Source organism: Prionailurus viverrinus, chromosome A2, assembly GCF_022837055.1.
Source record: "Prionailurus viverrinus isolate Anna chromosome A2, UM_Priviv_1.0, whole genome shotgun sequence".
Classification (NCBI taxonomy): domain Eukaryota; kingdom Metazoa; phylum Chordata; class Mammalia; order Carnivora; family Felidae; genus Prionailurus; species Prionailurus viverrinus.
In genome coordinates this window covers 71050234-71064219 of record NC_062562.1, presented here as the reverse complement: position 1 = coordinate 71064219, position 13986 = coordinate 71050234, and the positions used below count along the sequence as shown (strand labels likewise).

General features: G+C 40.6%; 1 protein-coding gene across 1 annotated transcript in view; it reads left to right on the top strand.

Moving 5' to 3' along the window:
• Positions 1–13986, top strand: part of HECW1 (HECT, C2 and WW domain containing E3 ubiquitin protein ligase 1) — a 409193-nt gene that overhangs the window by 383921 nt on the left and 11286 nt on the right. Inside the window, exons 27-30 of the mRNA XM_047850881.1 lie at positions 4728–4826; positions 5372–5501; positions 10463–10609; positions 11967–12081. Coding sequence (XP_047706837.1) covers positions 4728–4826; positions 5372–5501; positions 10463–10609; positions 11967–12081 — 491 coding nt within the window. The remainder of the gene's footprint in view (positions 1–4727; positions 4827–5371; positions 5502–10462; positions 10610–11966; positions 12082–13986) is intronic.

Genomic DNA, 13986 nt, shown 5'->3' with positions numbered 1-13986 from the left:
CAAGTTCACTCATGGGGGCTCTGCAACGGGGGCTTGGGGTCTGGATATTAAAGTGACCCATGCATACTCACAGGCAGGGAAGGCATAATCTCGTACTTCTGTAACAATTTACTTTTTTTTGTTTGTTTTTAATGTTTATTTTTGAGAGGGACAGAGCATGAGAGGAGGAGGGGCAGAGAGAGAGGGAAACACACAATCGGAAGCAGGCTCCAAGCCTCTGCGCTGTCATCACAGAGCCCAGCGCGAGGCTCGAACCCACAAACCGCAAGATCATGACCTAAGCTGAAGTCAGACGCTTAACTGCCTGAGCCATCTAGGTGCCCCCTGTAGTGACTTACTTTTATCTGTCCTTAAAACTATTTGTGCCAGGGTGCCTGGGTGGCTCAGTCAGTTAAGCATCCAACTTCAGCTCAGGGCATGGTCTCAGGATCTGTGAGTTCGAGCCCTGCATTGGGCTCTGTGCTGACAACTCAGAGCCTGGAGCCTGCTTCGGATTCGGTCTCCCTCTTTCTCTACCCCTGCCCCACTTGTACTCTCTTTCTCTCAAAAATAAATAAACATTTTTTAAAAACCCATTTGTGCCAAGTAACTTAGATCAAAACAAACTTTTTATTTATTTATTTATTTATTTATTTATTTATTTATTTATTTTGCTTAAATTATGTGCACAGTAGGGGTACCTGGGTGCCTCAGTCAGTTAAGCATCGGACTTCAGCTCAGGTCATGATCTCACAGCTCATGAGTTCGAGCTCTATGCTGACAGCTTAGAGCCTGGGGCCTGCTTCAGATTCTGTGACTCCCTCCCTCTTCCTCTTCCTGACTCACTTTCTGTCTCTCTTTTTCTCTTAATAAATAAATAAGCATTAAAAAAAAGAACACTTTAAAATAAAAAAATAAAATAAATTATGTGCATAATTTCTTCAATTATTAATACAGAAGTAAAGAGACATAATTTCTTTCCATTTCATAATTCCTACACATTTGTAACAACACATACAATCACTCTCTCAACAAGTAATTGTTCAAGCTAAATGAGGTAAATAAAGGAAGTGCAGGATCACTAGAAGATGTTTTCTCATAAATGAAATTAAGCACCATGGCAATTCATCAACTGGTAAAGGCGGCTTTCCATTCCAATCTATGCTTTTTAAGCTATTGTTTTGGGTTTGAATTGTACAGTTGTATTGTGCTTTACACAAACTCATTCTAGATTACAGTTCATCACTCTGGAATATATCTTACTATATGTATTTTGGTCTGGCTATGAGCCATCTTGTCTGTGTTTATGCAAAGCCAAACCACATTATCATAGATTGCTTGCACAGCTACAAAAAAATATCTAGAGCTTACTAGTGGCCTGCATCAGCCTATACTGTGAAACCAGTATAATTTGGTCTTTAGAAATTCCATCTTATGGTCTACTCCTTTCAAAGCAAACAAACAACTGTCTATTGGTCGTCTGCATTGCAAGTCCGCTGTGCTAGAAACCATGCCATCTGCCACACTCCATCTGGTCACAGCCCTTTGTTGAGAGGTAGGCAGTGGTGATCTTTGCTGCACAGTGCTGAGCAAGACACCAAACCCTGAGATATCCTCCCCAGACCTTGATTTCCTGATCACTTACAATTGATCCAAGGTGAGCATCCAACCTGAGTTGCAACAAGCAAGAAATCATGCTGGAAATTTGGACCTAGGACAAAGAGACTCAAGTTGCTCTTGAACTCCAGGATGAAAACCATGAGAAGCGTTGATGGCAAGAGAGAAGAAGGGAGCAGATGTGCACAGAGAGGAGCCAAAGGGAAAAGGTGGATGCAGAAGGGAGAAGTCACTTGAGTCCCTCATTTTTCTGATGCCCAACTGCATTCCTGACCCTGGATTCTGTGAGACACCACTAGGGACTTATAAAGAATTTCCCCTTGGCTTAAGCTAGTTGAAGTTTACTTAAACTGAAATATTTCTAATTACCACAAGTTGGTGTTGGAAGCCCACATAAAATAAGACAATGATATCATTTAAAGAGTGCAGTTTTCCAGAAGAGGAAATGGAAATCAGGTAGTTAAGTCCTTGCACGAGGTCACATACCAGGTATATTGTAAAGGGTGGTGGTAACCAGCATCCTTCTGTGTTTTTACTGTTAAATAGTGTGCTGAACTAGATGTTCCTCATTATGGTAGGGAAGGATTCTTCTCATCCTGGTTACTACAAAGATTTTTTTTCCTCAGAGATTGATGGCAGATACTAACAACTAACTTTTCAGCTTCTAACAACAACAAAAAATGCCATATGACTTTTGTCTTTTGACATCATAATTTATTCTAATAATAGAATACCTAATATTAAACTGTCCTCAGTTTCCTAAAATCAAATATCTTTAATCACTTTGCATTGTTCTGGGAATGGATTGGTAGGTTCTTGTGTTTTATTTATGATTTTTTTAATGTATGAGTGAGATGTCTTTAGTTTTCTTTCTTTTGCTCTTTTCCAGATTCAATTTATGGTGATGTAACTCATAATGATGAACTGAGTTTTCTATACTTTTCTGATTTCTGAACTATTTATGTAGCAAGGGAGTTTTCTATCTGTGAAGGGTTTGAAAGACTATGTCTTTAAATATATGGGTATATATATCCATTCCCAGCATCAATTTTGTAGAAGTCCTTTTTCCTTATAATTTTCTAGTTCACACTGTCATTATTGGTCTATTTAAGTTTTCTACTTCTTCTTGAATAGGTTTGAATAATTTTATATTTTGTTAGAAAATTCACAATTCATTGAACTATTCCATTTTTTCAACATTGAGTTGAAACTTGGATTTTTGTGTAATATTTTTATCTACTCCATATCTGTGGGTACTTACTCCCTGCTGAGATTACAGTATTTCTTTAGTAGGCCCTTTGGGGCCACCTCCAAATGAGGAGGGTACTTAGCCAGGCACCTGTATTGATCTTTGCTGTCTTTCTGCTTTGGGTGGCCTTGGTCATCTCCATCTGGATGGTCACCAACCCCACCATCATGCTAGAATTATCAGCTGTAATGCTTAGAGTACAGTTAGAATGGGTAAGCCTATATTGGAGTAGAAGTAAACAGGATTGTGGTAACCATGTTTGGGACTGATTGGGCAGGGCAGGAGAGAGCACTGAGGGATGAAGCACTGGTGGGGCACCCTGGCCGCAAGGACTCAAGGACTCTAAGATGTCTAATTATCTTATGAACTTCTCCATCCACGGTGCAGCCCATAACACCTTCACTGAGCTTCCCTTCGCCTCTAGTCTCTTTGGAGTCAATAATATTTCTATGTTAATATTTCCATGTTGTTTCCTGCAAATACAATTGACCACCTGAAATACGCCAATTTGTTTTTTCCTTTGTTTTTTGAGTTTTTAAAAAAATTTTTTTTAATGTTTTTATTTTTGAGAGAGAGAAAGAGAGACAAAGTGTGAGCAGGAAAGGGGAAAGATAGAGAAGGAGACACAGAATTAGAAGCAGGCTCCAGGCTCTGAGCTGTCAGCACAGAGCCCGACATGGGCCTCGAACTCAGGAGCTGTGAGATCATCATCTGAGCCAAAGTTCATCCCTTAACCAACTAAGCCACCCAGGAGCCCCAGAAATATTGCCAATTTGAAGTGTTATTTATAATTATGCTTATTCTATGGGATCAAATGATCCATTAATTTAAACAATTTTTATAGTAAAGAGTAGGAAATCTTCTGAGCCTGAAAAGAACCTCATGAAAGGTAGTAAAGATGGGTTAATTGGAAATTCCAACTAAGACCATCTGAAAAATCACAATTAAGTTCACACTTAGGTGAAAAATCTACTTAGATGGAAAGAGACCAGGGAGACCCCTGTTATATGGACATAGGAGCCAGAGATGGGCAAGGCCCACACAGTGAGGAAACCAGGGTGTTAGACCAAGCAGATAAGAATCTGGTTGCGGAGCAGGGTCACAATGGGACCAAGGGAGCCTCAGCACTCAGCCAAGCAGGTTATTAGCAAAACTTCCAGGATATTAGAAAAATCCCAGGATTTGCCCCAACAAGGATTTAAATCAGTAAAGGCCCTTACATCTGGAGGTAGCTAGATCTACAGGACCAATTCTTCCAGCAGAGACCTGTTCTTTGTTTGCATGTGGCTGGCAGTATTTAATAGCAATGTCGGCTCAGCTTATTGCTTATCACAATGTGATTCAATGTAACTCTTCCCACTGACTGTAAGCACAACTGCCATATGGGACTCATACTCAAATTCTCCACCTCTTGGCAGGTATCAGGTGCACATTTGACCTTCAGGTGGTATCTCTGGAATATCTGAACAGATAAGGATGGACGGTCCAAAAAAATTTTCTGTGTCTTGGGTTCAGGTCCTCCTCAGGTTCAATGTGGATTGTTTATCTAGGTTCCAGACTTCCCCTTTACAGTGCATTTCTTCTCTTGGGTCCTTATACCATCAGTTCTGAGGAGAGAATTCCAGCCTAATGACTCTATTCTGGTACCTGGGGGAAAGGAGTGTTCCTTTAGCACATACCAAGCACATAGGCATTGTTTATGGTAAAGAGTAAGGAGGAGAAGGAGAATGGGTACCTCCCTTGTGTCATTAATTGGCAAATTCCTTAAACAACTTACAATGAGTATTATCAAGAAATACATCAAACACAAATACAAATTGAAATTTTTAACAGTGTAAATTTCTACCTGGCCTTAAATTGCTCTGCCTTGTCTGTGTTCCAGGTTCAGGTTTAGTGGTCGGATCCTAGGCCTGGCTTTGATCCATCAGTACCTTCTTGATGCCTTCTTCACAAGGCCCTTCTATAAGGCACTCCTGAGACTGTAAGTGTATTGCAGGCCATGGTCCGCAGCCCTGCCTATGGGACAACAGTCGCTGACCTCCCTGGCACCACTGACCCTTTGTCCCTGTTTTGCCCTAACCATTCCTGTTTGTTCACTTTCCTGAATGCTCAGATATCACATAAACCTTTTAGTACAATAAAAAGGCATTTGGAGTTTTTATGTAAGCATAGGAGTAGACAATTATAACATCATATAAAGGATATGAATCAGTTTATATAAATAATTACAGTAACATTACAAACTTTGCATTAAACTACTAAGTAGAATTTATCTAAAACTTAGTTATTTTTAAATGTTTTAAAAAAACTTTTATCCAATTGCCATCAAGAGTTCCTGAGTCAGTAACTATCCCATGTTTATTACTGTCATTCGCAAAAACAAAAAAAAGCATTGAATGGATGGAAAGATTCATCAATGTATTCAAAAGTATCAAATTGTTAGACTCAGTGTATATTGTTTTAGCCAGGTCTGGGCAGCCGTTTGTTTAACAATCTGTTTACCTTTCACCCTTGGGATGCATCCAGGCCCTGTGATTTAAGTGATCTGGAATATCTGGATGAGGAATTTCACCAGAGTTTGCAATGGATGAAGGACAACAACATCACAGATATCCTAGACCTCACTTTCACTGTTAACGAAGAAGTTTTTGGACAGGTTTGTGAGATGTGGTGCTTGGAAAAGACCATTTGTTTTTTTATTGTGGAAGATTCACATAACACAAAATTTACCACCTTAACCATTTTTATGTCTACAGTTCAAACCTGTGAAGTATATTCACACTGCTGTATAATCTCTAGTACTTGTTCCTTTGGCAAAACTGAAGCTATAGCCATTAAACAATTATTCCTCATTTTTCCTTCTCCCCAATCCCTTGAAACCACCATTCTACTTTCTCTTACCGTGGATTTGGCTGCTCTAGATACCTCACATAAATAGAGTCATAGAGTATATGTCTTCGTGTGACTGGCTTATTTCACTTAATACAATGTCCTCCAGGTTTATCCACATTACAGCATGTGACAGGATTTCCTTACTTTTTAGGGCTGGATAATATTCTGCTATATGTATATACCGTATTTTATTTACCCATTTATCTGTTGATGGACCCTTGGGTTGCTTCCACATTTTGGCCATTGTAAATAATGCTGCTGTGAACATAGGTATACATTTACCTGTTCAAGTTCTTGCTTTCAATTCTTTTGGATAGATACTGACGAGTGGGATTGCTGGATTGTAAAGTAATGGGATTTTTTTTTTAATCTAGAAAACAAAGAATCTCATCCATTTAAAATACAATTCTTTGAGGACTACTTCCTTGTCTTCTTTCTTTTCCTTGTTATGACATGGATCTGCTTTAGAGAGTTTTTTGAAAATCAAATGTGATAATGGATCAGAAAACATTTTTTGAAGTGTGAAATACACTTGTAAGGTATTTCTGTTATCTGCGCAACTACAAAAATACTTTTTTTTTATCACTAGCATCTAGATGTTTGCTCCTCCAAACTGCATGTATCTCAATACTATTAATAAGATAAAGCTTTGCATTTTTTTTTTAATTTTAACATTTATTTATGTTTGAGACAGAGAGAGACAGAGCATGAACAGGGGAGGGGCAGAGAGAGAGGGAGACACAGAATCTGAAACAGGTTCCAGGCTCTGAGAGGTCAGCACAGAGCCCGATGTGGGGCTCGAACCCACGGACCATGAGATCATGACCTGAGCCGAAGTCGGATGCTTAACCGACTGAGCCACTCAGGCACCCCAAAGCTTTTTTTATTTTTATTCCCACCAGTATATATACCTTTAAATCTTCTGGGTTACAGTTTTATCAGGTTAACCATAGCCTGAGTCACTTACAAGAGATTTCAAAAGCCTCTGACACATGATAATTTGAAATGGCTTGTTGTGAGAATTGAGATGATAGGCTCTATAAGTATCTTGATGAATGTGAACAGTGTGCTGAATCTGTGTGAGAGGTACCCACTGACCTCTGCAGCACCATACCATAATCATAAATTTTGGACAGGTCAGCATTCTGTTGAATTTCCTTTGTGTAAAGGACACTCAGGTATTCTGAATAATACCCTCTTCCATATTTAAGGAAAAAATTATTTCTCCTTGTAACTATAAAGGGTACATGTAAATATGTTCAAGAATATATGATTCATTGGGCACCTGGTTGGCTCAGTCAGTGGAGTATGCAACACTGGATCTCAGAGTTGTAAATCCAAGCATCACTTTGGGTGTAGAGATTACTTAAAAAATAAAATCTTTAAAAAAAAAGAATATACGATTCACATGACTGTCCTACCTTGTACTAGATGAAAGTATAAAATACACTGTTCCCTGTGTGTGACTTCTTTTAGTTCATTCTTTATATCTGTCCTGTAGTAGAAGGTAAATTTGTAAAACAAACTCTATCATTTAGAAAGTTTTATTAAGACAAATGGGTAGTCCTCTTAAAGTTTAAGTTACACTCCTAACCTAACTCATTACACCAAAATTAATTCCACCTGGATCAGAAAGCGAACTGTTAAAAATAAATAAATAAGAAGACGAAAATGCCAAGATTTTTATTTTTAATCTTCCAGTAAGGAATGCTCCTGTAGATATGACCCAACTTTCAAAGTCATAAAAGCAGAGATTGACATAGCAAACTAAAATTATTGTTTTAATTCTATGTGGCCACGATACAACATAAGCAAAGTCAACATGGCATAATATCGAATACGCTGTAATGTATTACACAGACAAAAACCTATTCTTTCAACATTGGAAGAGATCCCACAGATCAATAAGAAATGACCAATGACACAATAGAAAATTAGCAAAAAATAAATGGTTCCCAGAAACGGAAATATGAAGAAATACTCGATCTCATTCACAAGTTGTAAAAATGTAAATTAAAGCATAGTAAAATGCCATTTTCTCTTATGAGATTATCTTGAGTCAGAAAGTTTAGCAGTATTCTGTTTTGGAGATGGTGTAGAGAACAGACACGCTGTATGGGAGTGTAGATAGAAGTTTGGTTTACTCTCTATGAAGGGCACCTTGGGATAGCTACCCTCATTCTAAATGGACCTACCCACACCCCCACCAGGTGTTGTATGTAAGTGGTGAATCACTGAATTCTACACTTGAAACTAATATTACACTGTATGTTAACCAACTGGAATTTTAGAAAAAATTTTTTACATTTATTTATTTTTTGAGAGACATAGAGAGACAGAGCACAAGTTGGGGAGGGGCAGAGAGAGAAGGAGACACAGAATCCGAAGCAGGCTCCAGGCTCCCAGCTGTCAGCTCAGAGCCCGATGCAGGCTCAAACTCACAAACCATGAGATCATGACCTGAGCCAAAATCGGACGCTTAACCGACTGAGCCACCCAGGTGCCCCTAACTAACTGGAATTTAAATAAAAATTAAAATAATTAAACGAAGAAAAATAAGAAAATAAATGCACCTGCCCTTGACTCAGCACCCATGTCTAGAAATTTGTCCTGCTAATATATTTATTCACACCTAATTCCAATGAGTAATGTATCAAGATCTTCACTGCAGCATTGTTGATACTTGAAAAAGATCTGAAACAATATAAATGTCCAGCAACGGAGCATTGGTTAAATAAATTATGATACATCCACACAACAGAATAGTGAGCTAGTGGGATGTGTGTTTAAAAAATGCAAGACATCCCAGCCCATCAACTTACATGTAAATCATAAACAATAAATAGGGTATTATAACAAAAATAGAATAAGTCAATTCTAAATTGGTAAAACAATTCTTACATTTTTAAGTGAAAAGTATGGTGATGAACAGTGTATATAATATGCTACTGTTTGTGAGCAAAAAGAGATGATATATACATATTCTCTGATAAATACATAGAATCTTCCTGGAAGAGAAGTAAGGGCAATTTTTCTCCAGGTGGGGAGATTGTATGGCTGGGAGATGAAATGAGAAAGAAGCTTGCTTTTCATTTATGGCCTTTTATGCCACTTGAATGTTATTCCATGGATGCATATTACCTACTTAAAAAAATGAGGTAAACCACAAACAACTGAATATATAAAATTAGAAGGAAAAAATAATATCTAAAAAACAAAGAGCCATCCTTCACGGGTATGTGGCATAGGAACAACTCAGAAAAGTTTAAGATGTTCCCAAAGAGGATGTGCCATAGGTCTAGAATAACTCATATCTCTGTAAATGGGTGTCTCGTTCCTCTTCAAATGAGGTCACTAAGAACTATGACTTGGGTTTTAGGAAACCAAGTTACAGCCCTTCTTTTGGCAAGTTATGAGACACTGCGGAGCAGACAGATAGATGCAGGTGAAAGACATGATGGGCGTTTCCTGGGTGTGTCAGGATTAGAGTCAGCTGCCAGAGAAGAAACCCAAAATGACCCAGCTGAAACTAACAGTTTATTCTTCCCTCACAGAAAAGTGTAGAGGCAGGCAACCCAAGGCTGCAACACCTACCAAGGGCATCTGCACTTATGGCCCAGATGCTAATAGTTCCTGAACCATCATGTGTCTGTCTGAGGCATCAGGACAAAGGAGCAACAACCCCTCCCTTTCAGGGGGTTCCTGCAAGTGCCATACAACATTCCCACTTACAGAGTATTGGCCAGAATTTAGTTACAGGGCACACCCAGCTGCAAGTGAGGTTAGGAAATAAAGTCTTTTACTGGGCAGCTAAAACTCAGAGGTTCCAAGGAGTGTGGAAAATTAGTGGCAACTAGGATGTTATAATCGGCCAGTATTTTGTGATTAGTACTAATCACCTAAGTGCTGGAGAAAAAAATAACTGTCAGACTTTTGTGGACTATTCAGGTAGCTGTGTCAATGAGTGCAAATATACATATCTATGTTTATTAAGCCAATGACTAAGTAGAGGTATGTCTTACATGTCTTATAGCTTTGAGACATGAGGTGAGCCCCTTAAGTGAATTTAAGATGACCCCCTCCAAACACCAAAGCTTTCTGATAAAAAAAAAAATGTCTAATATGTTACCCACCCTCTTGCCTTTCAAAAGACAGAACACAGATCGTAACTTTTCTCAGTGACTCGTTTGTCCTAACAAACAAGTGTCACTACGTTAAGTGGCATTGTCATTCTGTTTCCTTTCTCAGTCTGTCATTCTTCAGCCACTATTACACTGGGATGTAAAAACCATCTTCTCATTATCTGCTATTTTTCTGCCAATGATCTGCTTCCGGTGGGGAGGCTGGTGGCTGTTGAGAATTTGATCTAATTGGGATTTGGGGAAATTGAATGTGTGATTATGGTATAAGGACATTCTGGTCCATCTGTTCCCCTGGGACAACCAGGAGCACTTTTCTTTTATTTCCATTATGCCTCTTGAGTTAAAGAAACATGTTTCCTCTTTATAAAACAAAAACTGCAGTAAGGTGCATCAGTATCATCTTAGAACACGCAGAGCTTTTTTTAGTAGCTTCCAGGAAAGGAACAAGAACTAAGGAGGCAATAATGCGGAAGCCACGTTGAAGAAGACTTTTTGTAAATAGTTCATCCTCCTAGAATTGATGTGAGTCACTGCACGATCCACTGAGTTGACAAGCATCACAGTCTCTCTGTTTCCCCACAAGGTAACGGAAAGGGAGTTGAAATCTGGAGGAGCCAACACGCAGGTGACGGAGAAGAACAAGAAGGAGTACATCGAGAGGATGGTGAAGTGGCGGGTGGAGCGCGGTGTGGTGCAGCAGACCGAGGCCCTGGTGCGGGGCTTCTATGAGGTGAGGAGGGTGGCTTGTGGGGAAAACGGAGAAGAAGAACCAAGGCGGGCAAAGGGCTCAGCTCCCGTCACCAGAGGGCAAAGAGGACACCCTTGGGGTAGATGAAGAAGGTGTCAGAGTTCTCTGGGAAACCAAACTCTTACGGTAGGTGAAAAATGCTCTCACAAAGATATTGTTGTGGCCCCAGTGTGCCAGATAGGAAAACTTTTGTTATCTCCTGTCAAGAGCTATGCGTGTGTGTTTCCTTTCATTCGGTGAAATAAAAATAAGTGAGGCGAAGGCATTCGAGGGCATTGTCCGCTCTTGGTAGATTTCTCTTTTGTTGTAGTGTGACTCGGTGCCACGTAATCCATACTGAGGTGGTAAATCAAGAGGACAGGGACAGCTTCCAGCTTCCTATGCTCCAAAGGTCGACATCCTTAAACTTTTGCAATTAAGAAACAAGACACTGTAAATGTTTTCTCAAGGCTCGAGTCTTGGAAAGTTTTCTTTCCCTGCCATGATGGACAACAACATGGCTCACTGGCTTGTCCATCTCTACTTTGATTAGAGGAGGTACCGACTGACCTCAGGTGTTCAGTTGTGTCTGACACATTTGGCAATAAGGTATAAAGTCAGAGCTTAGCGCCCTCACAAAGAAGGTGTTCCCTCTTTAGAGGGAGGAAGGAAGAGAGGGGAGAAAGGAAGGAAAATACAGTTGTTTTAAGAAAGAATGCCCATTCCTAGGAAACAAGTCATAGTTTTATGTGGAAGAGAGGATACCTTTTAAGTGAAGTGATAATACTAACATCAAGTCACTTCACAGTGTTTGGATTTTTGCCTTTAAAATGCAAGGATACTTGGAACTTAAATGTGACTAGAGAAAGTCAAGTCAGGTTTGCCCATAACATCATTCTGAGAGGGAGCATCAGAGGGAGTGAAAACCCTGGGACCTTTTTTGAGTTCACAGCTCGTGAATGGGTTGTGTTTCAAAATGTGTAAGTCACGATTTTGAACTTGAGCATGATAGTACATTTTTTAAAAAGTTGTAGGGGAGACTGGGTGGCTCAGCCGGTTAAGCAACCGACTTTGGCTCACGTCATGATCTCTGTGTGTGGGTTTAAGCCCCACATCAGGCTCTATGCTGACAGCTGGGAGCCTGGAGCCTGCTTCAGATTCTGTGTCTCCCTCTCGCTCTCTGCCCCTCCCCCACTCTCTCTCTCTGTCTCTCTCAAAAATAAATGTTAAAAAAAAATTGTTTTAAAGAGAAAATAAAAGTTGTAAATGATGATCAGTTTCCCAGCTTAACCCACAGAAGTAATAATAAGTGAACAAAACCTTCAGTGTGGTTGTACCTGAAGCCTAATCTGTATTTCAGGTGGTAGACTCGAGGCTTGTCTCTGTGTTCGACGCCAGGGAGCTGGAGCTGGTGATAGCGGGCACGGCGGAAATCGACCTGAATGACTGGCGGAATAACACAGAGTACCGGGGAGGTGAGACACAGCGCCCAGCACAGACACAGGGCACCACTTTTTAAAACATGTTATATTGAAGTGAAATTGACAGATCGTAACATTAACCATTTTAAAGTGAACAGTGCGGTGGTATTTGGTACATTCACAATGTTGTGCAACCATCACCTCTCGCTGGTTCCAAAACATTGCCCTCACCCCGAAAGGAAACCCCGGACTCATTCGGCAGTTGCTTCCCGTATCTGAGAGCCGTCACTCTGCGTTCTGTCTCTGTAGATTTACCTATCCTGGATATTTCATACAGAGTCATACAATATGTGGTCTTTGGGATCTGGTTTCTTTCATTAGGCATTCTCCTTCAAGGTGTGTTTCGCTGCTTCATTCCTTTTTGTGGTTGAATAATATTCCTTTTATATTTATATTCCATGTATAGTTATATATATAAGATAATATGCCATGTTATAGCTATATATATGATATATATTTCAGAACTTCTTAAAGGGTGAATAAAATTTGGCCTTACTTCGATTTGGCCTTCAACGCAGAGTAGGTTCTCCTAACAAGCCTTCCAGTGACTTCCATCCTGAATGTTCCTTCAGGTGATCCCCATTACTGTAATCTCTGGCCTAACTGCATGTAGATGCATGACCGAGATGGCCACCCAGAGACCAGCTCCTGAGCTAGGTTACATGCTGGCAAGCAAGCGTCTCCGCTCCAGCTGGAACTGCAATCCTCTTCCCCTCCGTCTCAGTTCGCCGCAACCTGGTTCTGTTGTCTCTCCAAACCCTAAACTTCTCCTAACTATTGGCCTTCACGCTGCCAAACTAGTCTTCTTGAGACATTTTCACCAAGCCATTTCCTTATCCACAAAACAAACTCCGTATTACTTTTGAAAGTGTTTTGTTTTTAAGGCTCAAAACCATTTCTTTGTGTAAAATATGACAGAGAAACCTCGGTCGGAGCCATAGACAGAAAGCTGGGCCCGCCATCTCAGCCTCCCTCGTCTCCCCAGTGTACTCAGCCATGAGAAGCCTGTGTGGGACCACTGGGCACTTCTTGGCATGGCAGGGAAAAACCAAGGAGTCGAGTCCCAGTGTCTCTGCCTGGCTGCTACAGCCCTCTATGGCCCTCAGCCAGTTTCCCTGAGACCCCTCTCTGCACTAGTCAGCTTGCAATTCCCTGCATATTTCTTCCTCATTCTTGTTCTCCGTTTCTCCTGTTCTCCACTCCCACAAAGCCTTCCTGCGCTCACGTACACCTCACTTCCCTCTTTCTACCCCGGCTGACGTACATCTCTCCCATCTTGGAGTGCCTCTTGCATTTGCAGGGGTGGTGAATCATTTACCTGAATCAGGTGACCCAAGCTTGCTCTCCCAACTGTACAGTGACAGCAGCTCAATACCTCTTCCATGGGCCCAAATGGCCTGAGAGCAGCTGTTCCTGGAGCACTAATCACTAATGCCCACTGGAGATTCCAGCATCTTCTGTTCTCTACGCTTGTCGTTTACCTTCCGTCCTTCTTAAGTCTTAGACTGTCCCACGGTATACAGTTACCAAGAGCTAAGACCTCAGAACAGAGAAAATACAGTGAAATATTATGTTCATAGAGGGTTTTGTCTCTTAGGGTCCCAAGGATATCTAGCCACTCCTTGTCTCATTTATATGAGGCAGGATAATGACTAGTGTGGTCCCAATTGTTTACATAGAAAGCAGACATCTCTGAGGACACCCCTCAGAGCATAAAATCTTTTAATAAAATGGCTACTTTCTAAATCTGCTTTTGTTATAAAATTTGACCTAGCTACACAGATGGTCTTAGACTTGTGTGAAGGCCGTCAGAGAAATCGGCAGGCCAGCAGCAGCTAGTCGGTCCCCATTGCGCCTGCTGCGTGTTTCGCCTCTCTCCCTTCCTCCTCCTCTCTGCAC